Source organism: Egretta garzetta, unplaced genomic scaffold, assembly GCF_000687185.1.
Source record: "Egretta garzetta isolate BGI_Z169 unplaced genomic scaffold, ASM68718v1 scaffold354, whole genome shotgun sequence".
In the NCBI taxonomy this organism is placed as follows: Eukaryota; Metazoa; Chordata; class Aves; order Pelecaniformes; family Ardeidae; genus Egretta; species Egretta garzetta.
Window position 1 is genome coordinate 3,714,505 of NW_009259593.1, and position 27,606 is coordinate 3,742,110.

Below are 27,606 nucleotides of genomic sequence, written 5' to 3' on the forward strand. Positions count from 1 at the left end.
GGCAGCCGGCGCGGGGGGCCGCGCTGCTGCCCCTGCAGCCCTCCTCTCGTCACCCTGCCCGGGAGAAGCCGCCCGGTTCTGGCCTGCTCCCGGCACACTCCAGGGGAAAAGGGCCGTCAAAGAGCCATGCGAAGGTCTAGCTCTCCAGCCGTCCCGATAACGCTCCCGTTAGGGGCGAGGCAAGGGAAGGGAAGTTTTCAACTTCGCGATAATCCTCACCCTTGCTCGTCTCCTTCCAACCAGTAACTGCCAATGCCCCCTTTAATCAAACGTGCAGCTGTGACATCTAGCAGAAGAGGGTGTTTCTTGAAGGTCATTTCACAAGTTTTATGGCCTTTGTGGTTTAACCCCAGTTGGCAACTAAGCACCACACAGCTGCTCACTCATTCCCCCTCCCTGGCACAACGGGGGAGAGGCTCAGAGAGGGGGGAGGAGGGGGAAAGTAAAACCTATGGGTTGAGATAAAAAGTTGATAGGACCGAAAGGAAGAGAAAATGATGATGATGATGAAAGAATATACAAAACAAGTGATGCAAAATGCAATTGTTCACCACCTGCTGACCAATGCCCAGCCCGTCCCTGGGCAGCAATCACCGCCCCCTGGCCAAGTCCCCCCAGTTTCTATACTGAGCATGATGTCATGTGATATGCAATACCCCTGCGGCCAGTTGGCATCAGCTGTCCTGGCTGTGCTCCTGCCCAGCTCCCTATGCACCTGGCAGAGCATGGGAAGCTGAAAAGTCCTTGACTGAGTATAAGCACTGCTCAGCAACACCTAAATATCAGTGTGGTATCATCATCATTCTCATCCTAAATCCAAAACGCAGCACTGTGCCAGCTACTAGGAAGAAAATTAACCCCATCCCAGCCAAAACAGGACAACAGCATAGGAAGTGTGTCACATCAGATCATTTTCACCTTGAATTACTCTTTCAAGTAATCTTAATCTTACAAGTAGTCACTCTCTGTACATTCCTTCGTGTGGTATCAATGGAGCATTGATGGAGTATTGCCGTTATACCCTTAACGTTCAGCACGTGAGGAGATCCACATGTTATGTACAGAGTGCTCTAGGGCTCCAAGAGATGCTAGTAATTTTTGTCTTTTGCAGTTCGAATATTTTAAGTAACACACAAACTTATTAAAACCACTTTTGGAGCTATATTGATATTTTTGTTTGTTTGTTTTGTAATTGGAGGGGGCAAAAGAATAAAAAACTTCAAGAAGAAACTTCTTAAGGCCAGCTCAGGGTCAGGTCATTCAGGTCTTAAGTTCTTCTAGAATTCTGAAAAGTTCGAAAGCAAGTTAGAAGTAGGTGAGAAACCAGACAGGTCTGTAAAAGTTTACCTAACAATTTTGGTATTACTCATATTTCTATATTTGTTTTTTGAACAGATCTTACTCCAGAAATTTAGAAGTACCCGAGATCTTCTTTTCAAGAGTTCACGTTTGTTGTAATTTTGTTAATAACAGCATAAGTCTAATGCAAATGCTTATGCACACATTTATATTATCAAATTCACCATGTGAGATGAAATGAAGATTACTGATAGTTTAAACATGCAGAACAACGCAATGTTTAAGCATGAATAGCTGGCTGTTCATGCTCTGAAAACAATACATATAGGAAGCAGATATTTATAGGAATTTTAATTCCTGAAGCATCAGTAGCAACCTCAGTTAACTGAGTTCACACTGAGCTTCAGGTTTTCTGTTAATTTCAGTAGACTTTTAGTCAGGCCCTGAAAACAAGTCTCAATTTTAGTTTCCAAACTTGGCACACCTACATGTAAACCAAAACCTTACTTATTTCTGTAGGAAAGAGTTATTTTTATAGATTGCTTTTATTATGTTTAGGGGTTTTTTTTAATTTCTTTTTGTTATTTTGGTATAGTTTATAGATGGGTTTTATTGTTTTCAGAAAATGCGGACTGTTTCAAGCTCTTTTTCTGTAAAGACATCCTTGCTAATGGCTGTTAGAGTTACCGATACTTTCTATCTGCTGATGAAACTGGTATTTCAAGGCTTGTTTTCATCTTACAGTGGTCATCACCTCCAGAAGCCATTGAGCGTCTTAAATCTCAAGAAATATGGTTTGCTCCACCTCAGTTCTATGAATTGTGTAGGCTGTGCAACTTCCCTTCGCTCCGTGAGTTACACAAGTTCAGCTCTGATCGAGCTCTAGAGGGATGTGAACGTTGGATGCCCGTGATGTTAACTGCTTCAGATGGCAACGTTCAGCTATTGCCAGGTAAGAAAACAGGTGAAGGTTCTTTTAAATATTAAAAAACTTGGGAATTAATACATACTCAAACCACATGACATAAACCTGTCTGTAACTTTAAGGAAAATATTATTTTAAGCTGTTACCCCATGCTTTTTCTACTAATTGGCTTCCTCCTTTGATACAGTTGGTAACGGTTACTGTCAGACAAGCTACTGCATCAGACAGCACAGTTATTTCTGTACTTACTCATAATCTCAGTGTCTCATATGGTTGCCATTAATATATTTATTTATGAAGAGATTCTAGCATTTCAACTTTTTTTTCATCTGAAGGATGTATTGGAACCCCTGTTTAGTCCTTTTCAGTGGGAATTCTCATTTACTTCAGCTATCCATTTGTCTTTGTAAGGGCAAGTGGATCAAGCATAGCTGCAGTATTAATCTTCACAATTGTAGTGACAGGGCAGTGATCTAAAAAGAAAAACTAATTCATTTTCCTCCTGCCTTTTCTACTTAAGTCTCTCTCATTTCATAATCATGTATATTTTTGCCTTTTCCTTAAGAAAAGGTGCATCTACTATTTGTTATTTTCTGCTGCTTTAGTTTGCTTTTTTTCATCATGCTTTCTCCCGTCTTCTTTTTTTTGGTCACTATTGACCACTAGAATTTCTGTATTTATGGTAATTAGCACTCTTGCACAAGAGTAACATGCATTTATATGGCAAAACATTGTTTTCTTCAACAAAACAGAACAAATTAACAGTTTCTATTCTTAGTCCTGCTGTAGCCTATCTTTATACACTTGGAAAAGTATTTGTCTTGTTCTCCACCTATTATATAAACCCCTATCTGACCAGGTTGTGATTACAGCATATTGGTATTACCAGGAACACCGAACATTCAAATCAACGCCTCAAATGTGCAGCGTCACTGACAGATGCTTCAGAAATTTATGGCTGTATCTTTAAATCTGAAGATATTTAGAGGCAATTTACTTTTGTATTGTGAAATATATACACTGAGTTTCATGTCCTGATAAATATTTTAAAATTGTTAGTGTCACTCAATCAAAAGGCTGAAAAATAAGGTAGGCAATATGTAACTAAAACTTTTTTTCTGCCCTCAGGAGATGAGTTATATCCAGAAGATCCAGATTATACAGGAGAAAAGAAAATAGTCATGTCAACAGATAAAAAGCTTGAAGATCTCATGAAAGAGGGTAGCGTATTTCACAGGGTAGTAATAAAAAACATCAACAATCTTGCTATCTATGTTAATATTCAAGCAAAATATAAACATACAAATCCATTGATGATAAACACTGATTGTTCAGATTACAATAGCAAATTATAGTTTCTGTTCAAAGATAAGAGTATTTTTAATTACATATATATTCACTGTGACTTTGGTCCTTTCTAACCATTGCCAAATAGTCAGGAAAATATTCCTTTGTGCTGCCAAAACACGGTGTGTGCGTGTGTGGTCTGGGACTTAGGTGTGCTTAATTCGCTGAGTCTTTGAAACAGCACAGTTGTGCCAGTTACGGTATTTAGAGGCCACTGAAAATTTAACATCACCATCAACATAATTATTGAATAACTTAAACGTGATTTGATGGTAATTACACTGAGCCATTACCACCTTATTCTACTTACATTCTAATTGCAGAATATGCTGTAACACTGGTCTGTTGGATCACACAGGTCCTTTTCTCACTGAAAATTTAAGTATATATTATGTGCAGAACAAGAAGTTTTGAGCTGAAGAATTCTTTTACTATGCTTCCCAAAGTCATCCCATTAGGCAACTGTAACGTGTCTAGGAATGAATGAAATCTCCCATTCCATATCTGCTGACATCTCCTACTCTATTCTCTCTTTCATTTTTGAGGAAACCAGTGTATATGTGTATATATAGATTTATTAGCTAAAATTCACTTTAAATAAATATTGTAAAGTTAATGCTTATATTCAATATACCTAAATTCTTTCCACTAATGGTAATCTATCCAAAAATTCACAGTTTTCAAAGGTAGAGATAACTTAGACAAACTAAGTCATCTGTCAGATTGAATGTTCTTTTTATTCATAATAATTTTTATCTTCAAGTTGTTAGCCATTTAAAAAATAGAAAAATAAATTGTTTAGCTCCAAAAAAATACCAATAACTTCAGGGAATAATGTACTACCTCAGAAACACCCACTTCCGTATTTCAACATCCCACATTTTGCTTCTCAACTACTTTGCTAAATACATCTGCGATTTAGAACTTCAGAGGAAGGATTGCTGCTTGCTGTTTCATTTTGGATTTCTGTTTGCTTGGTTTTGTCTTTTTTGCGCAATAAATGGAGTAAACGGAACAGTGATTTAAGTTCTTTTTTTATCTGGAAGAAGAATGAATGATGACGAGCTTAGCCAGTAAAGTTGTTCAGAAAGCTTTGTTTCAGCTTTTATTCCATATTTCAATTAAAACCTTCTGCAACATTTTCATTAAATTGAATTGCTTTGTAGTATTCATTTGGATTGGAAAAAAAAAAAAATGCATGTCTTTCCCTTCCCTCTGAACATGCTCTCACTGTTCTTCATTTTGGAGACCTTGTTGGAATTTTTATACCTTTGCTAAACGTGGATCATGTGAATCAGTGTATTATGTATACTGTATATTATGCAGTATAATAACTCCTTCAGAATATTCTGTCTAAGCCTCTAACATGAAGACAACAGGATAATTAAAATGGAGAGTAGAGGAAGTGAAGAAAGCACCCTGTATTGCTGTTTTACATGATTTTTAGCTTTCTGAGATTAACACTGGACACTGTAGTACTAGGAAGACAAGAGGGAAAGGCATGCTTATGATCATATTTGTGGTGTCTATAGTAACAAATACCTTGGCTTCAAAATGATTCAGTTACTTACTCATAATGGGCAAAATAAGTAATCTGAGTAATTGCTAGGCTGTTTTACAAGTTACAATGAGAACACACACAAATTTAACAACCAGTACCACATCTTTATCAATGCTGTATTTTGGGCTCTCTTTCACCTTCTGTGTAGAGTCAAGATTCCTCATTTTGAACTGGTAAAGAGTAATGCAGGAAATTAAGGTTATTCTGTCAGTCCAGGAAAGGAGGACAGAGAAACACTTGCAAAACTATTTCTATTTCATTGTTGTTGTGTAGCAACACTGGTAAACTACTCTATTCTGTTCCTGCAGACACAGGCTTAAAAAAAATAAAATAACCCATCTGTGATAATTAGCCATAGAATCATAGAACGGTTTGGAGTGGAAGGGACATTTTGTCTAACTGAAGACTCCTAACATCGGCAGGGACATCTGTCACTAGATCAGGTTGCTCAAAGCCCCATCCAACCTGACCTTGAACACTTCCAGTCAAGGGACATCCACAACAACTCTGGACATCCTGTTCCACTGTCTCACTACCCTCACTGTAAAAAGTTTCTTCCATATATCCAATCTAAATCTACTCTCTGTCAGTTTAAAGCCATTACCCGTTGTTCAGTCACTACAGTCCCTGGTAAAAAGTCTCTCTCCATCTTTCTTGCCCTTTGTGAAACCATGCGGGCTGTCTCAAATCACCTCTGTCCTCCATATGCTTGAACATACCTTCCGGGAGGACCTGCTACATGATCTTAGCAAGCACAGAGGTGAGGCTGACTGGTCCATAGTTCCCAAGGTTCTCCTTTTTAAAAACAGGTGTGATATTCCCTTTTCTCCAGTCACTGGGGACTTTGCCTGACTGCTACAACTTTTCAAATACAATGGAGTGTAGCTTAGCAACTGCATCTGCCTGTTCCCTCAGGACCCCGAGATGCATCTCATCAGCTCTCATGGACTTCTCTATGTTCAGGTTTCTCAGATGGTCTTGAACTTGGCCTTCGTCTACGACAGAAGGGACTTTATTCCCCCACCTTGAGGTTCGGGGACTTGAGAGAGGTGGGAAGAGTGACTGCCACTGAAAACAGAGGCAAAAATATTGCTGCATACCTCAGCCTTCTCCATGTGGGTTGTCACAAGATTTCTCATCTTATTTATCAGGTGGATGGGGATGTATACATTTTCTTAAGTCCTCCTTTTCTGGCCAACATACCCATAGGAGCTCTTACTATTATTCTTCACATCCCTTGCCAAATTCAGCTCCATCTGTGCCTTATCTCTCCCGATCCCATTCCTATACACTCAGGCAGCATCCCTATAGATACATATTGCTACTTCCAATACTACGCATTTCTTTCTTGCACTTCAGTTTGACTGGAAGGGACTTACTCAGCTACGCTGGTCTCCTGCCTTCCTTGCCTGATTGCTTACACATGGGAATCAGGAGCTTTTGTACTTTAAGAAAAACATCCTTAAAGAGCATCCACCTCTCTTCTGCTCCATTATCACTGAGGGCAGTTTCCCAGGGGCTTCATCCACCAGTTGCTTAAACAACTGAAAGTTCACTCTCCTAAAATTCAGGGTCTTCACTTTACATCTGGTCCATATCCCTCAAGATCATGAATTCACATACACAAAACAATATATATAAGAAAACACAAAAACCGAAAACATTATGTAATCTGCTTCAATTTTGCAATATAGTCTTTTGTAGTTGCCAGAGAGCTTCCCTGATGATTTTTTTATTGTTCTGTATCTTATGGTCGGGTTTTTTTTGTGGTAGAAAGTAGCTATTATGACAAAATATTTTTAGGAAAAATATTATTCAGCAACCTAGATACATGTTAGATTCTTACAGAAGTTTTTACACACCTGCATGTTGCTGTACATTATGCCATTAACTCTGCTGTGTGTCAAAAACAGTTATTTCAATACTAAATCTATACCTTAAGCGAACAGTCTGCCTCTTCATCTTTGACTGCCTCCTACAACTTTTTTTCTCCACCAACAAAAGCAGAATGGTCCAGTAGGGGGAGCTTGAAGGCCAAAGGACAAAAGGTAACAAAAAATAACAAAAAAGTAACAAAAACATCTTATTTTACATAGAAAGTGATGACAATCGTTAAATGTAAGCATAAATGGCTTAGAATATACATACAGTAAATACCTGTTAAGTTAAAGATATTGATGATTAGAGCTGTAGTTTCAAATATTGAACCACTCCTAAGTATGGGCTTCTGCCCAAAGCGGTAGGCTTTATTTCTTAGCTGCATGTTTCATCCCTGTCTCTTGGGTGGCACCTTGCCTATGCAGCCTTGTGCAAAACTAAATCAGGCCTAAAACCTTTTTTTTTTTATTATTTTTAAAGCCTGAACAAAAAGGATAGCATACAAGAGAGTGAATTAAAAAAAGAAAAAAAAAAAAAAAGAAAGTAGCTGCTTTATCACAGAGCTTTAGATGCAAGAGTGAACATTTTCTTTAAGCCCTAAATGCTACAGGACGTTTGGAACAGCTGTTTTCTGTTGTGGATATGTATCTACTGAAGTAGCACGGCTGAACTCCAGTAGGGAAGTGCCAGGTGCTCCTTCTCCCCATCTGCCCCATTTTACACACCTGCCAAGAACAGGCTCCACTTCAGGCTTCGCGGCCCCCGAGAACAACGCGCGCCGCAGAAGCCCTGGCTGTTACCGCCTCAGGGTGGGCGCCTCGGGAAGGGAGGCACCGCCACACGAACAGCCCCAGCCCGCTGCCTGGCCTTGCCCGGCCCTTTCCCTCCTCAGCCCGAGGCACCACCAGGGCTGCACGGCGAGTCTTGCCCCTCCGAGCCCGGGGCAGGAAGAGCAGAAAGGCCGGGACTCCCACTTAAGGCTCCTTCGCCACGACAATACGCTTGAAGAGCCGAGAATGCAAAAGGGCTGGCCGTTTCTGGACGCTTCTGAAGAGAGGAGCAGAGAGCTGGTGTGGGGCTGCGTTTGGGCGCTCATGGCCACGGTGGTGTTGGCGACTGCTTTTCGGGGGGTTATTTTTAGGAGGGAGAGCGCGAAACTAAGAATGTGAGGGGGGGGCGGGGCGGATAGGAGGAATAAAGCAAAAGCCATAGTTTTTTAGCAGTCTTTTACCTTTTACTGTGTTCTGTGCTTGTTAGATGTGGGTTTTTCAGATGGAGTAAGACTGACTGGAGGGAGAGAGGCTGGGATAGCGAGTTGGTTGAGTTTGCTGGAAGTGTGTTGTGGCCGAGGCATCCTTTTACTTTCTCCTGTTACTCTTTTCTTGAGGTAGTTTTTTGGGGTGAGGGGTTCAGTGATCTCTTGAATCTTTACAAGGTCAGTATCCTTAGTGTTGGGTATGGGATTTAAGCAAACATTTGTGTTCTTAGTTCTTAATAACAAAGTAGGTATGTTGTTGCTGGGAATACCCTAGGAGAGCTAGCCTTTATGTGGGTGTGCTTTATCCTTGGTACTGTGCTGGGTCATTTATTGGGTTTGTAGTTCTCAAACTGAGAGATTAGGAGAGGTTATCTATGGCTCTCACTTGTTATACGTGAGTCTGTATTTTTTAAGTGTCTAAAGCAGTGTTACGTATCTCATGTTACAGTATATTATAGTGCAGTATTAGAGACCTGCATGTAACTTGGATGGTATGCTTGTATCATATGATATTAGGTAGGGCTTCTAAGATAGTTTCAGCTGTTTCATTGTATGGTCAACATGGGAGTAATTACTACCATCTCTTAACAAAGCATGTTGCTAGTTATGACCATGGTGTAGCTGTACTGCTTATTTAGTGCCGATTTGTTCACTGCTAGCTTTGGAAGTGGAAGACCAATGCTCTGACTTCCTTGAAACACTTTATTAGGCACCTACTACCAGCGTGAATTCTTTTAAGTGATAAGCTAGACACTGCAGTGATGATACCATGATGTACTGGTCTGTGCCAAAATGAATTTTGCCATTTGCAAATTACTTCAGTCTGTAGGTAGTTTATTATTCCATTGTAATTCCTAGGTATGTTATGTGCCATTGCAGGTGAATGTAATGTGAATTACTGGAAAAATCTCTGTTTGTTGAAATTGTTTGCTAAGGTTGGGTCTCTAGTGTTATGTTTTTGGGTGTTTTAAAGATGTAAGCATTTCCCTCTGGTGGTTTCTGTCCATTTGGTCATGTAGATAGATTGTAGCAGCCCTTGTCTTCAATCAGCCTCTTTTGGCCTTTGAATGTAAGATAAGCAGCTATATACTGCAAGTAGGTTGAGGATAACAGGTGTGTTTTGGGGTACTAAAAATTGACATGGTTGTATGTAAATAAGAGTGGATGGCCAATCTTAATTAGACTTTAACATACTGCCTCATTAAGAAGGCTGGTTGGAACCCTTTGATAAGTGTAAATAAGTTGCCTAGACTACTACTCCTGATACAAGTAGCAAAAATCTGTAGGCTTATTTCAGGTGTAAACTCTTTAGATATGCTTCAAAACAAATGATGGCTTTAAAAAAATGGTTAATTAAACATTTCTTGTTCTATTACAGTAGTGTTGAGGAAGACTCTAGCTGAGAAACATGGAAGTCTTGGTATTAGAGGTATGCTGGTGGGTTTAAAGTCTAAAGGATTGCTGTTTGTTTGTTTCAGTGCAACTCTCTGGAAGTCAGATTTACAAATAAGATGATGATGCTGTATTTCCATTCAGCAGCACTTTCTTATATGTGTGGGGTCATATATGGATTATATACATTTTGATGTTTCTTTTAAGTATTTATATTGCTTTCATCTCAAAAGAGGTCAGTAGGGATGCAGCTAAAATCAGAAATGGAAGATGTACAACATAACTTGAAATGGAGTGTAGTATAGTACTAGTTTCTACTGAACTTCACAAGAAATCATGGAAAAATCATTTTCCCAGAATACAGCCAGGATAGCTGACCCAAGGGATATTCCATACCATATGATGTCGTGCTCGGCAATAAAAAGTGTGGGGAAGGAGGAAGGAAGGGGGACATCCATACTTATCAAATTTGTCTTCCCAAGTCAGTGTTGCGCATGATGAAGCCCTGTTTCCTGGAAATGGCTAAACGTCTGCCTGCCAATGTGAAACTGAATGCATTCCTTATTTTGCTTTGCTTGTACCTGCAGCTTTTGCTTTACCTATTCAACTGGTTTTATATCAACCTGTGAGTTTTTCTCACTTTTACCCTTTGAATTCTCTCGGCCATTCCACTGCAACAGTGAGGGAGCAGCTCTGTAGTATTAGCTGCCTACTGGGATTAACCCACAACTGGGGACCCAGATCAGCTGACAGACTGTGATATAAAGGCTTACAAAGGCTGAGCAGAAAGCTATGACCCCTTTTTAAAGAAACTGACTGTCTTATAGACTCTCTGAGCATGAAGAAAAGCCCATTGGTGGTGTGTGTTTTGGGTTTTTATACATACTTCTTGAGGACAATATGGAGGTAAAAAGCTTTATGTCTTTGCACTTTACCCACTGTTTGGTTTAACCAACTTTTTAGATAATGGTAGTAGCTTTTAGACTATGCATGCCATTAATTGCAGTGCTGAAGAAACTTGCAAGCAGAGACATTATTTAATGAGCTAATGGTCTGAAGTTGAAAGATGTTTTGCTTGTTAACATTCTATATGCTAAGTATCAGTCACCATCATTTTTAAGGTGCCTCACTAAAGATTCTAAGTTTTATTTTCACATTTGCTGCTCAGATATTCTTAAAAACTTCCTATTGTTGTAGCAGGAGCTAATAGTATTTGTTATTGTTGTCTACCCCTTGCCCCAGATTGAAGATCCAGGCTGCTTTTGGGTTACTATGAAAGGATGTGGGCCTTATGTAGTCGATGAAATAGAATATAAAAACCTGAATGCTGAAATGAATCAGTTCTATGACAAATCTTATAAAGATGTGGATGAAGTAAAACCAGTAACAGTAGAAGAAGGCCAGGTAAAATCATTGCTGTATTGTGAAGATAGAGAGAAATAATCTGTTATTTGCATTGGTTTGGGGTGAATTATCCAATATATGTATTTTTTTTAATATTGCTATGTAGAAAAGTAGATAATGACATCTATATGGGTTATATCTTCTTAGCTGTAAACTTCATAACTATATAAGATGCAATGCTTGCATTTTAAAAAGAAAATTGAGCGATGTATAACAAAATACTATATTCTCACCACTAAAAAACCTTTGAGTGTAATTTGCTCCATTTACAAGAACCTGCTGTCTTGTTCTTTCTCTTTCAGATTTGTGTGGTTTTCAGTGAGGAACTCAAATGCTGGTGTAGAGCAATTATTAAGTCAATCATGTACTGTACAGATCATTATCAAACAGAATGTTTTCTTGTGGATTATGCCAAATACATTTTTGTTAAATCAAAGGAGTAAGTGTTTGGGCTTTTTGATGCTGTCACTGAAAAGTATTTGTTAGCTAATGCATACAGATAATTAATATTTATTTAGACTGATAGTGGCAAGGCTTTGCTTTAATTGAGGTGTGGATTGGGTCCATGAGAAACTGCTAGCCATGTGATAGGCCCCTGCAAGTGTGGATGCAAACCAATCTTTGTTTTGTAACTCTTTAAAGATGCTTTCTATTGTAGGTTTTGGGTTTTTAAAGGTTTGAAATAGAAGTAATGTCAGTTTGTTATGGCTGAAATGTATGATTGCCAGTTAACATTATTTATGTATACTTTCCTCCGTTACTAAGTGATTATATATTAAAAAATTAGAACCAGTGAAGATCATGTACAAAGCATATGTGGAAGCAGGGTTTCACTTGCTGAACCAGCTTTTGACACCTAGACACAAATATGTAGGGGTTTTCCTACTGCAGTTTTACTAGCTTGTTTACTTTACTAAGAGCTGACTGTCTGTCTTGGCATGGTGCAAAAAAGGTGAGTTTTCACAGGTTCAGAGTTTTTAATAAAACCACTATGAAACCTGCTGTTTCTAAAATCTTGAGAAATGTGTTCTAAAAAATTAAGAAAGCTTATTTAAAATATTTAAAAATAAATCTGAAGTTAAGTGATGTTTTTAAATTTAATGTTGCTGTATTGGAAAACAACTTGACGATGTCCTGAGTTTATATGTTTAATTAGAAGTAAATGTGTGATTTACTGCTTTTTCATTGTAAAATAAAAAAAACCAAAATTGATAGCAAGATTTAAGATCCATTTATCTATATATGGTGTCTTGCTGGCTACTACAACTCGCCAACCAAACCAAGTGTAAAGGATAAGATTAACCCTCTAGTGATACCTTTATAAAGAACAAATTCTTTTTAGGAAAATGAGTTCAAATGCAAGTTAGTGTATTAATTTCCTTCTCGCTGATGTTAATCACAACTGGTTTCTCACACAGAAGTAATAACTGCAAAATGGATTACTGAGTGTCAGGTAGCATATGTGGTAGTATGAGGGCTAAATATCATTAAAAGATTTCAAACTGTAGTGGCGAAGGGTCAGAAAGATTTTGAGTAAATAGGAAGAGTACTCATATCCGGAGTGAATCTGTTCACTAATTGCTCCTGGTAGCACCTCTCAGAATGAAAAATAAAACACTGGTTCCAGCATGTTTCACAATGGGAGCCAAACCTCTGGAAAACCTGTGCTGTCCAGATACAGAGTAATGGAAGGATGTGTATAAGACCAATGATGTCTGGAGAATAAAGTCTGCTATGTCAAATGAGATTATTTCTGCTTTGTTTTTAAGCATTCGAGTTCCACTGGAAGCATTTATGCAGATCCCATATAGAGCAAAAAAGTGTAGACTGTACCGTACAAAGCCAGTGACATTGCATATTGACTTTTGTGAAGATACTGCAAAAATAGTGTAAGTAGAGTTTAATAAATGGATTCTATTCATACGTTTTTAAATGTGAAATTTTATTGCAGATTTTTTTTTAGAAGAGATTATGTTTAAGAAGAACATAGGAGATCAGATTTGGAAAACTTTCAGAGGAGCAGTGATTAAACGGAACTGCTTCCTTAGTGATTCTTCCTTGATGATTTGGGGTTTATTATTCACCTGTTTGAATCTTTTGATATTTATTTTAAAACCTTCAGAAGTTTAGACATGTTTCTGGCAGTTCTTGTCCTTTGTCTGTCATCCCAGACCTGTGTTTCTTGATTCCTCCTAGCACGTGAACTTCTTTGCTAATCTGTCCTTATGTACTGTTTCTTACAGGTGCTCTTCTTACTCCTGACTTCTTTCTTTTTGTGGTAGTTACACCTTAGCTGAATGGAAGTTCTATAGCTGTTCATAGGTAACTTTGTTTTTCCTCATTCTGTCTTTTTTTTTTTTTTCTTGACATACTTTGGATTCCTGTCGTGCTTTCCTTATATGCATGTCAGTTTTTTCTCACTGCAGTTTTGATGGACTTGAGTAAGGTTTTCACTGGGGTCTGGTGGTAAAGAAAAATGCTTTTGTGTCCTTGGGGTCCAGGATGCTTCTGTCAAAGATCCTGCTGACTTGAGAGGGATGTGATTAGATTACTGGGGAATATGGCTCCACAGCAAGAAAGCTACTTTGGTTTGTGTCATCAAAGAGTATTCAAAACTACATGTGGTCAAGCAGTTTTGTTTTGCTTTTTTTTTTTTTTTTTTAATACTCTTGTTTGGAAGAAGAAACTAGTATTTGACTTCCAGTATTCTGACAGAACAAATATTACCATAGTTTGGATAGGAATAGTGTACAGCTTGAGTGGGTCATCATTGCAAATTATCAAAAAAACTAGTAGATTGTCACATTTTGTTTACAGTATTCTTCATTTGATTCCTTTTTTTATTTTTGTACTTAAGGTTGCAGAAGATGGTAAAGAGTGAACTTGATTTTCTGCTACAGACCTCTCAGTCTTCAGTACTTCAATGTTTAAGTGATTGTTCAAAATTGCTCAATACCTATTAATATGTTCTGCAAGTGGATTCTTGCTTTATTTTTGATTATTCTGTTTCATTTCTAACCATCATATTTTATGCTGACTGTAAGCCATCATACCTTGACAAAGCAATATTCAGTAATTTTCAATCGGTTCATTTTATTCGTGAGCTGAAATCAAGACTGAAGTTAGATTGGAAGTAATAAGATCCTGCTAATGTGTCTGGTTGGTGCACTTAAAATTTGGCATGACTTGAAATAATTTCTGTACTTGCATCCAAAGTTTTTTCCAAAATAATAGTTTTAATTTTTGATGATGTGGGATAACTGGTTGTGTTTGTTTTTCTAGACCAGCCAAAAGATGGGATAGTGCTGCTACTCGGTATTTTCAAAACCTTCTCAAAGGTAAATAAAACATCCTGCTAAAATGCAGGCACTTCTATTTAGGGGAAAAAATAGGCTGTTAGAGAAATGTAGTACTTGTGTTCATAATTTGATTTATATTTAAGAATGTCTTATGAAAAATAAAGGAGCTACATAAGGTTTTTTGCATGGACTAAGGCAAAAATATTTGTGCAGCTGCATCTTAAGTACTGTGGGCTTCCATCCTGAATAAATTTTGATAGTTGACTAGATAGTACCTGGCTCTTGGACAAGCTAAATAAGGCAGCACTCATGCAACGTTTGTTTTGAACAGTGGAGCCTTTCTGTGTATTTAGCTTAAGTCTTTGAATCTTCATCATAGCTGTATTTTTGTAGCTTTGTACAGAGATGGCAAGAACTGGCTTAGTAGTTTACCCTTTCAGTTGTTTTTTGATAAGGATGTGAGCATCAGCTCGGAAGAGGAATATCTTTGTTACCTTTATTGTTAACAAATAGATTGAGCTCCAAGTAGTTTAGCAAGTTAGAACTGCTGCTCCTCCCCATTTGTTCTTGTCCTTTCCCATGTTTGGTGTTTCAGCAGGTTGTCCAGTCTTTTTCATATCAAGACTTCTATTTTGGTATAAGACAGCTTTTGGTCTTACTAGAAAAGCAGCTTTTTACTGAGATTTTCTAATCTTCTTGCTTACATGCTTCTACCTGAAAAACTACCTACCTACTTACTCACAAGTATGACAAACTCCAGATAAAAGGTATTTGGGCAGGAGAGGGTGAGATTACAAAAGCAATAAAGGGTCTTTCAGCTGATAATTTCACACACTAACTGGGACATAGCACTTCTTACAACTTACTTGCTGCCCCCACACACATGTCTAAGTGTCACTGTGCAAAGTAAAGGTTAGTAGGGAGCAATAATTACATTTAGTTTAATAGCTATTCCCAGACTGTACCTTTAGTAATACATACTTTTTTTAATGGCGAGCACATCATTAGTGTATGCAGAAGAAGTGCTTCAGAATTTACTAACGGACTTGTATCAGCCATCTTTGTTTAAATGAAGAGCCTAAGAAAGCTATATAAATGTGCAAATATAACTTTCAAGTAAAGTAAATGTCAAGTTTGGAAAGTATGCGTTTGTACTACAGACTGTCAGAGTCTAAAAGATAAACTAAGACTTTATTTGTAGAACTAAGACTGGTTTGTGTGGAGAGGTCATTAATCTGATTCAGCTCTCAATCTTCCTTCAAAGGCTAAGGACAACTTCATTTTTGTAACTTTTAAGTTTTTATTGCCATGTTACTTTCTTATTTTCACTTATAAGTTACTACATTTGTAATAGCACGTCTAATTGGGATTTCTATTTTTGTCTATCTCGGAAAATACAAGTGAAAAATACTGATAATTTCGTGGGTGTAATCTTTCTACTTGTTCTTGTGTTTATTACTACATTTAGCAACTACCCAAATGAAAGCCAAGTTATGTGCTGTAGAAGATAACACATTTGATGTTTTTCTTTATGTGACAATAAAAGATGAAAAGGTAAGGTACTTGTATTTCTACAAACCTATTTGTGCACTTTGCTATGTAAGTTATAACTTCACAATTAACTAGACTGAAAAGCATTATTTGCAAGTGATTTTTTTTTTGTCAGATACAGTAGAAGCTAAATCATTAACTTATTAGAGGTTTTGTTTTATATTTCTGTTGCTTGTAAACTTCCAGAGGAATTCCAAGAGGTAGGAGTGCTATTTGTCTTTGTGAACCTCTTTTTGGAAGGTATTGACAAGCAAGTGAAGTCCCGCAAGTACTTGAAATGGACAACTATGTGAATTATTTAGTGCTCTTTTGGACCTTCGTGTGATAGGCTTAAAGATGTTTCAATAAGGCAGCTGCATAGCATTATAAAAATAAATAGAAGTTCATGCTTGGTCTTGCATAAGACTGAGTCCTCAGACCTTTGGGGAAAAAAAAGAAGAGTTCTACTTGCCAAAATGTGTAAATTGTGCTAAATCTCTGCTGTAGCTACTGTCAGTCTTAAGCAGCTGTGTGGTAGATACAAATGAATTTGTTTGAATACCAGTTCTACTTGGAGCGCTTTACCAAGGCTTTTTACACTGGAGCTGTGGTCTTTGCTGTGGACAATAACTTTGAAGGTACATACTAATTTGAGTATCTTCTCTCAGTTCAGAATCCCAATTGGCAGTAGTGTCACTGATCTCTAAGCCAATGGAGTTTAAGAAGTTTTAGGTTTGGTGTTACTTTTTTCTGCCAGGTTTTGATGCACACTGAATCAAAAAGAAATAAACCAGCTTGACTTACTAACAGGTGTGGGGTTTTTTTAATTTTTAGGGCTTGTAGACAAAGTTAACTGATCACAGAATTTTAGGCAGAAGCATGAAACTGACAACTAATTAACACCTGTTTAGAGAACATTCAGGAAGATATGACTGAATTCCCTATTCTAGAGCTAAGATTCTTCAGAAAGCATTTACTGATACTGCTTAGGTCTTACTGCTGTTTAAAGCTTCAAATAAATTCTAAACAAGTATGTGGTGGCGTAGCTTATTGCTTGTACTGGTCAATAAAGATCTTGCTTTTTTAGGTATGCGTTAATGACGATCTTGTCTCAAAGAACTTTGCTCGTTTTGAGGAAGCTAAAGAGAATACGGGGAGTTATGGAGATTATCACGAGAGCCAAATATCATTAAATGAGTCTCTTCCAGTGAAAATTGTTAATCCTGCGCTTGCTTTCAGGCCAGTGCTGTTTCAGGAGGAGATAGCAACAAATCTTGAAACAGGTGGGAACCGCATGTGTCAGAAATAATCATAAATACAAAGCATCATGTGTCTTAAATTGGATATATTGAACGTGAACCTACTGTCTCTGAATCCAACAATTGGATCAAATGGCATCCTTCTAACAAACAATGCTTATGTGTCAGACTTTACAAAGACCGATCAAATAATCGGATGCAGGAATACTGTAAAGCTTTTTGTACTGTGTAAGGCAAGGGAAGGCTGAAGGTGAGTTACATTGACATTTGCTGATATGTTTAATAGCATTAGGTATTTTTGAAAATACTTGTGGTATTGACCAATGATGCATTACTGGGGTTTTTGGAGTTTGGAGGGATTTATTTGAACAGAGGTGCTTTAAAAACAAGTGTTTACTGTGAATTGTCTCACTTAAAGTGATTCTAATCTTTGTTTTTAAAAGTATGCAACTTCCCATCCTCCATCCTTGTTCACTCAGTTCAGCTGCATGGTTACCTTTATGTAAAGATAACTATTTTTGGATGTTCTTTTTGCTATTAGGAAATGATACAAGCAACTAAACCAGACAGTTGCAACCTACTGAAAATAAAATTATTGGCTTTTTATGTGTTCAGATAATCAGAAACATGTTTCTGCACTTTTTACTTACCTTTCTAGGTCTTGCTGTTTCCAGTTCCGTTCTTGAAGAGACATACCAAAAGTCAAGCACAGATCTAAATGAAAATACTGCACCTGTAAGTATTATATTTTGTCTTTAAATTGTCAAAAATGAAATAAATTAAGCATACGTAGGACAGCGTAGGAATACTGTAGTCGTCTAGTTTGTTCTTCTATGTAACAGATCTGGGGGGCAGCACAAATTCTTGATACAGTTAAAAAGAACACTTCAGTTTCTTTTTTAAATTATAGAAAATTATAAGAAAATGTGCTACAGTCCTTGAAAAGGTTGTGCCTCCTTTTGCACTCCTTTGCTGTAGTTCTATGAAGATAACTGTGTACACTACACAGTTTTCTGAATATGTAAAGATCTAAATTTTAATGTTTCCCTAAAAACAAAATAGTCTTTATACTGTACCATGGTAAACATTCATTGGAGTCTCTTCTTATTTGTTCAGTCATCTAACACTTTAAACATCTAATATGGTTTCTTGCTTTTTTCTATTTCTTTTGCTTGCTGTTATTTTCTGAAATATTTTCAGTAGGTCAGAACTCATTCTTGAGTGTTAAATTGTGTACTGAATTGCTACAATGTCCAAGGGAAGAAAGGAAAATGAACTGATAGATTCTAGGCAAATAATCACTGTTGAGTGTATGCAATCTTGGCTCTTAAAGAGCCCATGTGCTGTTCCATGTCCTCTTCTGCTAGATGCTTTAAAGGAGAAATTTGTTTCTATGATAGCAATGGAACTACTTCTTGTGTCAGGTCAGAGGAAGAAAGGAGTTTTACAGAGGTTATTTTTTAGCTCTGCTGAGAATTGAAGGATGATAATCACTCCTGAACTTAAACTGTAGTACCCTTTTAAAATATTTTGGAAAGAGTAGCTGAATAATTTTTACCAGCCACTTGAGTGATACAAGTCCTTGACAGTCACGCCTGTTGATTGCTGGTGACTAATGATGAACACTAGAAAATTCCCTCTTCAGAACCAGACATCTTTGGGATAACTCTGGGTGCGGTGTCTGCTACTGGTTACTCCCCTAAGGATTTGCAGTGTTGTCCAGTTTAAGTTCATGTGTGTTGTCTTTGTAAGCATGCAGCTGGGTAACCTGTTTCTGTTTTTCCTCCTGAATGTGGTGTGCAGGTTTTCCATGATTTTTCTTAATTTTGTTTTAAAAATGAAAATGTTTAAAAACTAATCAGTATGTGTTCATACTAGCTCAGGTCCCCAGTTATGGCTGTTGCTTGAGATGTGACCATGAACTAATTTTTTTCTTGTGTGGGCAATGTTCTTGTGGCATGCTTGATTCTTAGTAAATAAAATACTGTTTTATAACAAGTTAGATGGTTTTCTAAAGTTTGTTTCATGGAAAATGTTGCCTTATTCAGACAAACTTACAATTTGTTTAAAAATTCTCCAAAATATTTGGAGAATCCTAGACTTAGGTAAGAAAACCACTTTCAACTCAATAGACTAAAGAAATAATTTTTCTGAAATGTTGTTCTTGATCAGTATTTTAGTGCTAGAAATGTGCTTTTCTTTTCTTGATAGATTGTCAAAGCAATTCCTGATTTGCCTTTCAAGGAAAATACAGCTGTTCACACAGACAGGTATGGTGCAGCATGTTAAATATTTTAAATGTCTATGTGATCAGATAATTAGGAGCTATAGTATGTTTCCAGTTACCATTCCTACACAGGTAAAAGGGCAGAGAGTAAGAAAAGATGAATACACATGCTGTTGGGGAAGAAGGGAATTTGAAGCTGCTGATACTTATCCAGACTGCAATAAAAATTGCAGTTCTCTCTAAATAATAGCTTGATGACAAGGACGTAATGGGGAAGTAGTTTTTCTGCACAGTAAACATGTTAAATAGTTTTGTTTTATTCTTAGTTTGATTTATAAAGTTTTCAAACTTAAATGAAATATGACTAGGATTTGCACAATGCTTTTACTATGCAGTATGTCAGTAGATGTATATATAATAAACCCAAGGAGTGCTTCTAATTCCTTTTCTAACTGATGCAAAGATAGTGTTTCATTTTTTGAAACTTTTAAGAAACCTTTTTCCTATAATTCAGTCTGACTTTTCTTCTAAAGTTGAGGAACCTACTAGTTATCTTTGTTAAAAATTTTCCTTAGGAATATTCTCAGATACTTAAAAGCTAATACTATATTTTATTTTCAAAATGGTACTTTTTGATTTCTTCTTTCATGTTTGAGGGTTTTCCTCCTTGGCATTGGTAATACAATAGGAACAGTTTGCAAGTGAATTGATTCGTGACATTGTAGAAATATTGGTGGTATTTATAAATTACACTTTACTTTTGCACTTACATTGGATTTAATATTTGTATGCTTCTCAGGCTTCAGCAGTTCTCAAATTCTGATCCTGTGAAGACACACATCACTGAAGATGACCAACAGGTATTTTGAGCATTAACTTTCATTTAACTTCTCTTGTGTGAATGTATTATGTGTAGTATGTGGAAGGCTTAGGTAGTGTTGGGGCTGCAGGGGTGGTCTTTGTGGAAGGAGGTCAGGTTTACAGCTCCATTGGCAACAAGACCCACTGCAGGCGAAAGCTGAGCCAACCAGGAAAGTTGGTAGTGCCTCTGTGAAAACATATTTAAAAAAGAGAAAAAAATGCAGGGGAGGGAAGAAAAAAAGTGAGAAGCAGGGGCAGTGCCAATGTCAGAGAAGCAGGAGATGCTCCATGCTGGAGCAGGTATACCTGAAGGGACTGCAGTCTGTGGAGGACCCATGTTGGAGCAGAGGCAAGAAGTGAGAGGGAAGGAACAAGAGAGAGAAACTGCTATGGTCTGACTGCAGTCCCTGCACTGATCATAAGCGGGGGGAGAGAGGAGTTTTGAGTGAAGTTGAGCCTGGTAATGGGAGAGGAAGGGTGTCTTTCTCAAGCGTGTAAATGTTTGTTTCTTTGTTTCCCAATAAGCAAATCAGTACTCATATATTAATCGGCAACAAATTAAGTTAACCTAAAGTTAAGTCTGATTTGCCTGCATCGGTAACTGTTAGTATCAGCACTGTCTCCATTTTGACCCATGACTCTTCTTGCTTGCTCTCCCTGTTTTTCTCCCCCATTCCCCTGGAAGGAGAGAGTGAGTGAGCAAGTAGCTGTGCAGGTGCTTGGCTGTGGGTTGAGGCCAACCCACCACAGGATGCTTTACTAGTTGTCTTTTTTAATTAGTTTGATTTTGTTATAGCTGAGTACTAGCTGTACGCAGAACATCCTGTTCATTCTCTTGAGTGGTTTAAGACAGTTGTGTTAAGATAATCTTTCTTTAAGAAATACTAGTAATGAGTATTTCTTGCCACTGGTCTGTCTAACTTATCAGTATGTATGAGTCACTTAAAATGTATTTACAATATGTTTAGCTATTTTTCATCGAAATACCATTTTTTTAAAGACAGTAAATGCTTTTGAATTGTGTAAGCTAAAACCCTTTTGTTAAGTATTGCCTTTGTCATCTATTTGTCATATGGTTTCAGAGTTTACAAAACATTAGTGAAGAAAGTAAGTTTGTCTGTCTTAGCAACAAAATTGAGCCATCGTCAATTCTGGAAACAGCACCACTTTTTGATGGTCTGAAAAAGGTAATGTAATATATTACGCTGAGTATCTTTTTAAGGCTAGTATCATACCCCAACTTTAGGTACTAAATATTATATCAATACCTAATTTTGATTGTGGAATACAAGGAGGTTGTTCATGTGGTTGAATAAATGATGCTTTAGGGAGATACTGTAAGAATTGTACACATTTCTTCTGGTATATCAACCACTGCCACAAGTCATGGGATTTGAATTTTAACATAATAATTTAACTCCTCAGCCCAGAAGAACTTTTTCGTATTGCATGTTAAGGACACTTATTTTGTAGCTGGTCAAAAGCTTTTAAATCACTTAAGTGTTGTGTTTTGTCTTGTTTTGTGACTGTTTAAGTACGTAGTTTTCATGTGGAACTCTTTAATTTCTCTTTCTATAGGAACTTACTCGGAAAAAATTTTTAGGCCCTAACTTCACAGCATCTTACTGTTGGCCACCGGTAGCTCGAGGATGTGATGTAGTTGCCATCTCATATCAGGGAAATGATCCTTTTTTATATATTCCACCAGTTCTTACGTTTTTGCAGTTGGGAAGCTGCTACAAAGCCTTGCCAAACAGGAATGGAGTATGTATAAGAGTAGTAACAGGTTTTCTGTTCCAAATTGCAGGTGTAAAATAATGATCCAAAAGATAGTGGATGTTCAGAATGTATACATTTAATGTGATCTTAGTGTGTCTTCATGATGCTTGCCAGTTCATATAAGCTGTCTGCGTAGAGGCTTACAGAGATGGACTGCATGAATGTGGGAGTCTAAAATATATTTATCAAGTAATATGTAACAAGTGTTTAATGTCATACCACACTGATACTTGATGAAGCTTTGTTTTAATGGCATTAAATTACAATTCATATTAGCTATTTTAAATACTGTGATTTACTTTCTAATTTATATTAGATCACAGAAATATAGAATTACTGAGGTTGTAAGGGACCTCTGGAAATTGCGTAGTACAACCCCATGTAAGACAAGATGGTCTTGCTTCTGTTAAATTTTTGGACCTTTTACTGTTTGTTGCTGCATGCATGCTTTTCTCTCTGGGTCACCTGGTGTATGGTTCCTTGGGTCTGTAACCTCTGCATTTAGGAGGTGATCTAGTACTAAAAGCTCCAGTTTTGAAATAGTAAAGGCCTGTGTTGCAGATTTTGTTTTTGCCCTAGATGCTGCAAGTAGTACAATTCTTAAGATTCTGAACTCTTGTCTAATACTAAAGTGTAAAATTTTTTATGTATGTAGCCACTAGCACTTATTTTATGTCCCGGGTGGAAGAAGGCACAACTTGTTTTTGAACTACTGAAAACATATGAGAGATGCTCCAGACAGCTGCATCCAATGTTGATAATACTTGGGCAAAACAAAGAAGCAGCTAGAAGTGTGAAAATCCGAGGATGTAAGAATACTTTCTATCTTGTTAATTATGCTTGAAAACAATGTGGTCTGCCTTTATTGCAGGAAATTGTGAAAGCAGCAATTTATACTTCTTAAGCTTTTTGTTCTATAAAGTGATAATTCTATTTCTTTAATGCTGTAACTCTGTAGTGCTACATGAAGCTTCAGTAATGCTATTTAACAGTAAATGGTATTAAAGCTGTTTGAATATCTACATGTTCAGCATTTTTTGGTAAGTTTCGTAACAATTCTTCTTGAGCCAAATTACTCGTAGGGATTTGCTGAAGATCATGCTGAATTAGGATTAATCATGGACTTTCTTGATGTAGAACCAGATTTTGCAATAACTTTTTTGATATGAGCATCCATCACTGCGTGGGGTGCTGGGGCTGTCAGGGATGGAGTTAATTCTCTTCATAATCTGTATGGTGGTGTATTTTGGATTTGTAACTGGAACAGTGTGGATAACACATGGGTGTTTTGGCTCTTGCTGAGTATCACTTGCATGGCATCAAGAATTCTTTTTCTCCCTATCTGCCACCCAGTGAGTAGGCAAGAAGCTGGGAAGGGGATACAGCTTGGACAGCTGACCCAAATTTACCGAAACGATGTACAATAGTGTATAATGTCATGCTCAGCAATAAAAACTTGAGAGGTGGGGATGATCTGATGAGTGGCTGGGCATCTGTCTGCTTGTGGGATGTTGTCAGTGGTTGCCTTTGCATTGCTTCCCGCCTCCCTTCACCTACTACACTGTCTTTTTCTCGACCCATGAGTTTTCTCACTTTGGCAGTTCCTGTTCTCTCCCCATCCCACTGCAAGGATGGGGGGTGAGTGAGCACCTGTGTGCCTTTTGGCTGCTGGCTGCAGTCAGCTCACCACAGTGATTCATATGTGTATGTTCTTCACAAATATTTTTAACAAATATGCAAGTATTTAAAATACATGGGTTTTATGTTTTTTAAATTGACAAACATTTGGATAACATGTCTGATGCTGCTTTACTGCTTATATATGCTTAACAGTTCTTCTCTACTCTTCATTTAAAAAGAGTATTGGAAAACTGAAGGATTAAAAAGGAGGTAATAGTTCTTGGCAGATGAAGTTACATAAATGTCCACCTTAAGTGTTAGCTGGAAGTATTTTTTTGAATGTTTATTTCCAACTTGTTTATTGCAATAAATTCTAAGTAATTTGTGCATGTAACTTCAGTAGTACGCAGAAGAGACTCCATAGAGAAGATCAAGCATAGAAGTAGTAAAAGAGCTGTTGGGAGACCTGCCCTACCTAACTGTATTTACTTAAAACACTTAGTTCTACTATTCTTGTTTGGTCTTTTTGTTAAGCCGTAATTGATAACTATTTTGAAAAGTGGCTCTTTTTGCCAAGGAAATAAGAAATATGGATAAAACCATGAAGGATTGTGTAAAACTTCTAGTCTCAGCAGTTTGTATTCTTACATCCATCATTCAAGTTTAAGAGCCTGGCGGATGAATTCAGATCTCTTATTAGTAGAGTGGTTGGTGTATTTGCACAGATTAAGATTGGTGTGGGTTTATTTTTTTATATATATATTTTTTTATATATATTACACGTACACGTGTATATATGTGTGTGTAGATATCTAAGCTATAATGTGTGCTTTATTCCCTTTTTAAAACTGAACTTTTCTAAAGGCTGTTCTTGCACATATTTAAATATTTACCTTCTGTCTATCTGGTTCTGACGTTCTTATCTCTACTTTCATTACCTTATTTGAAAATGAAATGGCATCCTTCTTTGTAAACTTGTGAACGGTCAGACCTTTCACACTTTCAAAAACTCACTTTGACCCACTCAGGTCTTGGAAGACTTGCAGGGATAGAAAAATACAAGCATACCATAAAAGACTCTTGACCAGGAGTCAGAAAATGGAATTCAGTGTTCTCTAGTTAAAAAACAAACAAAAAAGAAAACCTCAAAACCCACACAAAATCAACCAAAAAAGAAATCCCCCAACCTCTAGATGATGCATCTGAAATGCAAATGTGGCCTTTTTAATAAAACTAACATGTCCTATGGTGTCTTATTAATATTCTTTCAAGTTGCAGCATAATGTTAACAATCTTTCCTTCCTATTTGTAGGTGAAGTAATTGTTACGACGCCATATAGTCTCCTGAGACTGTTTGAACATCACAGTTTATTATTTTGTAGACTTTGCCATCTTGTTCTTGATGAGGTTGAGGTACTGTTTTCTGATGCTACTGAACAGGTAAATGGTCTTGTCCTGTTCTGCACTACTGCTTCATTATGCTGTCTTCCTTTGCTGTGAATGGTTTCCCAAGGACTTGCATTTTTTTTCAAATTGGTAGCAGTAGTTTCAGTGTAGCAGTCTTTAATCTAAAGACTTGCATCATCTGTCCATAAGGAACTTTATTTTCCCTCTTATCAGTGCTGTTTGAACAGCTTCAGTTCAAGAACAGTGTTTATTGGTAAGCTCCTCAGTCTCTGTAGAATGAAAGGCAGAAGTGAATGGTCAAATAATCTTGGAAGCAATCATAAAAACTTGCCTTGGGCCCAAACAATAGTGCAGGCAAAAGGAGAAGCTGTTCCCAACTTAAAAGAATCTTGGAAGAGGAACAGCATTAAGTTCCATGTTGACAAGAATTAATAATTGTATTAGTTTTAAAATGATGACTTGAGTAACAAGTTTGAGAAAATTCCATATTTTTTTTTATTGCTGCTTTGAGGCTTCATAGGACAGATGCTTCCTCTTAGTATTACAGTATATTACATCATCAGTATACACACCTTTTTTCACTGTCCTAGATTTTTTGTAAATCATTAATGTACTAATATTACCTGTTTAAAATTTGGTTATAAGACTAAAGGACCATGTTTCTAACTGTGAAAAGCTAGAGAAGATTCTTAATGGAGATAGGTTGCCCAGTTTGCTATATGTGAGGCTGTTAAACGTGCCTTTGTAGCAGCAAATCTCAAGTCATAAATTAGATTAAATGTGACCCTTATCCAGTAGAGCATTCCTTCTTTCTGTTCAGGCTGCTCTTCCAGATGGAAGTGATCATTTGATAACCTTTGCATTATTGTAGCTCTTCTAAAGCATTATGTTACAAGAAATGTTATATTGCTAACAATGTTGCTGCCATGGGTAACTTTAGTGCCAGGTTGAGAGAGATCTCTTAGAATTGTGCCAGAGCCGTACAACAGTCCTTAGTATGGTAGTGCTTTGCCAGAAAACCTGATGTTGTTCCACAACTGGTCTGCTTGCTATTTATGTAAGGTGATGTTATGATGTCACCAGGAATATATTGATTCTGTCTTGGTGATTTTTATTTTTTATAAATTATTTTATGGCACATACACACCCTTTTTGGTTTTGTTTTGGTTTTTTTTGCATATTACTGTATTGGCAGGTTGGTCTATCTTCTACTTACCTCCTAGTTTTTGCTGACCGCCTCTGACCTCTTGGATCTACTTCTGCCTTAGGCTTTTTCTTTTTCGGATTTGAACAGATCCTTTTCGTGAGATTTCCATCCTCTCTGGGCAGAATCCTGTATTATGATCCTGTGTGCATGCACATGCTGTTCCCTCGTACTGTCCTGTGGCTTTCTTCTTGCTTCAGAAGTTGTTAGGGTAAAATAGGATAAAAATGCACAAACCAAACACTTCGATTTGGGATATGAAATTTGTGTTTTGCTGTGGCAGTGTTTCTGTGACTGGAAAAAAAGTGTCCTAAAACAGTGTACTTTTCACTGCTGTTACAGACTCATTGGACTCGGATAAGAGGATAGAAAATTTTTTTTCTTTATAGGTTTTTACTATATTAGATTGTTACAAGAAAGCCATTGTTCCTGAAGAGTGGGAGTATTCACCGCATCAGATTATTGCTGTTGGAACTCGTTGGAATAAACATGTAGCACACTTGATAAAGGAGTTCATGAATGATCCTTACATTGTGATAACAGCTGTAGAAGAAGCTTCCATCTATGGAAATGTGCAACAGGTAGAAATTTGGGGATGATGTCACTATTTCTTTACTAAGATATTTTGCTGTTTGTACTGATTAAGGTCAGTATATGTGGCTGCTGATTGTTTATTTTAAGTGGGTAGTGCTACAGTCCTAACTCGGACTGTTTAGGTGCATCTCTCATGTATGATCTGAGACGACTCTTAGAAGACCTGTGCAAGTCAATCTCTAAACAAGCTGCAGGTTTTTTACCTTGCTTCATAGGACTGAGGTGAAAATATTCCCTCAAGTATTTCATTGTTAGTGCAAATGAATCTGAATTTTATGTGAAGTATTTGCAAATGGTATAGTTCTTGACCAGAATTTTATCAGAGTGGTTTTGCAATTGTTAATTGTGAGTGGCAGAACTACAAGGTAAGTTTTCCCAAGTCAGAGCTAGTAAAATACTTGGTTTACTGCTGTGTGCCACACAATACAAAACTTAATTTGACCTAAAATTTCCAGAAAGTTACTACATGTTCTCGGGTGTCTCCTCATTTAATTTCTATTCAATGTGGTGTAGCCCTTAAGAATAGTACAAAATGTTGTAAGTATGATCTGAATTCTTCTGTGTCTCAAAATGTAATAATTTGGGGATTGAGAATGTTGCGAAATCTCTAAGACTAGATATTCTGAGCATGACACAAAACTGAAAAAAACACCACTTTTTGCGAGAGGTCTAATTAATGGTTTGGCAGGACTGAAAATGTCAGTGTTTTGATGCTTCAGTTATTAAAAGTATTTCAGGTGCTTTTGCAGTATGAAATCTTTC

The 27,606-nt window shown here is 37.2% G+C and overlaps 2 protein-coding genes across 2 annotated transcripts in view; both read left to right on the forward strand.

Annotated features, from left to right (window-relative positions):
* The window catches only part of NUDT19 (nudix hydrolase 19), a 7,226-nt gene extending 2,974 nt beyond the window's left edge, over positions 1 to 4,252 (forward strand). The window contains exons 2-3 of the mRNA XM_035893598.1: positions 2,025 to 2,251; positions 3,353 to 4,252. Of these exons, the coding sequence (XP_035749491.1) occupies positions 2,025 to 2,251; positions 3,353 to 3,579 (454 nt within the window). The 3' untranslated portion in view covers positions 3,580 to 4,252. The remainder of the gene's footprint in view (positions 1 to 2,024; positions 2,252 to 3,352) is intronic.
* Positions 4,253 to 9,676: 5,424 nt separating this feature from the next.
* Positions 9,677 to 27,606, forward strand: part of TDRD12 (tudor domain containing 12) — a 34,537-nt gene continuing 16,607 nt past the window's right edge. The window contains exons 1-13 of the mRNA XM_009638041.1: positions 9,677 to 9,697; positions 10,903 to 11,064; positions 11,367 to 11,503; positions 12,834 to 12,953; positions 14,347 to 14,402; positions 15,832 to 15,917; positions 16,981 to 17,176; positions 17,811 to 17,887; positions 21,323 to 21,427; positions 21,819 to 22,004; positions 22,675 to 22,828; positions 24,952 to 25,079; positions 26,640 to 26,831. Coding sequence (XP_009636336.1) covers positions 9,677 to 9,697; positions 10,903 to 11,064; positions 11,367 to 11,503; positions 12,834 to 12,953; positions 14,347 to 14,402; positions 15,832 to 15,917; positions 16,981 to 17,176; positions 17,811 to 17,887; positions 21,323 to 21,427; positions 21,819 to 22,004; positions 22,675 to 22,828; positions 24,952 to 25,079; positions 26,640 to 26,831 — 1,620 coding nt within the window. The remainder of the gene's footprint in view (positions 9,698 to 10,902; positions 11,065 to 11,366; positions 11,504 to 12,833; positions 12,954 to 14,346; positions 14,403 to 15,831; positions 15,918 to 16,980; positions 17,177 to 17,810; positions 17,888 to 21,322; positions 21,428 to 21,818; positions 22,005 to 22,674; positions 22,829 to 24,951; positions 25,080 to 26,639; positions 26,832 to 27,606) is intronic.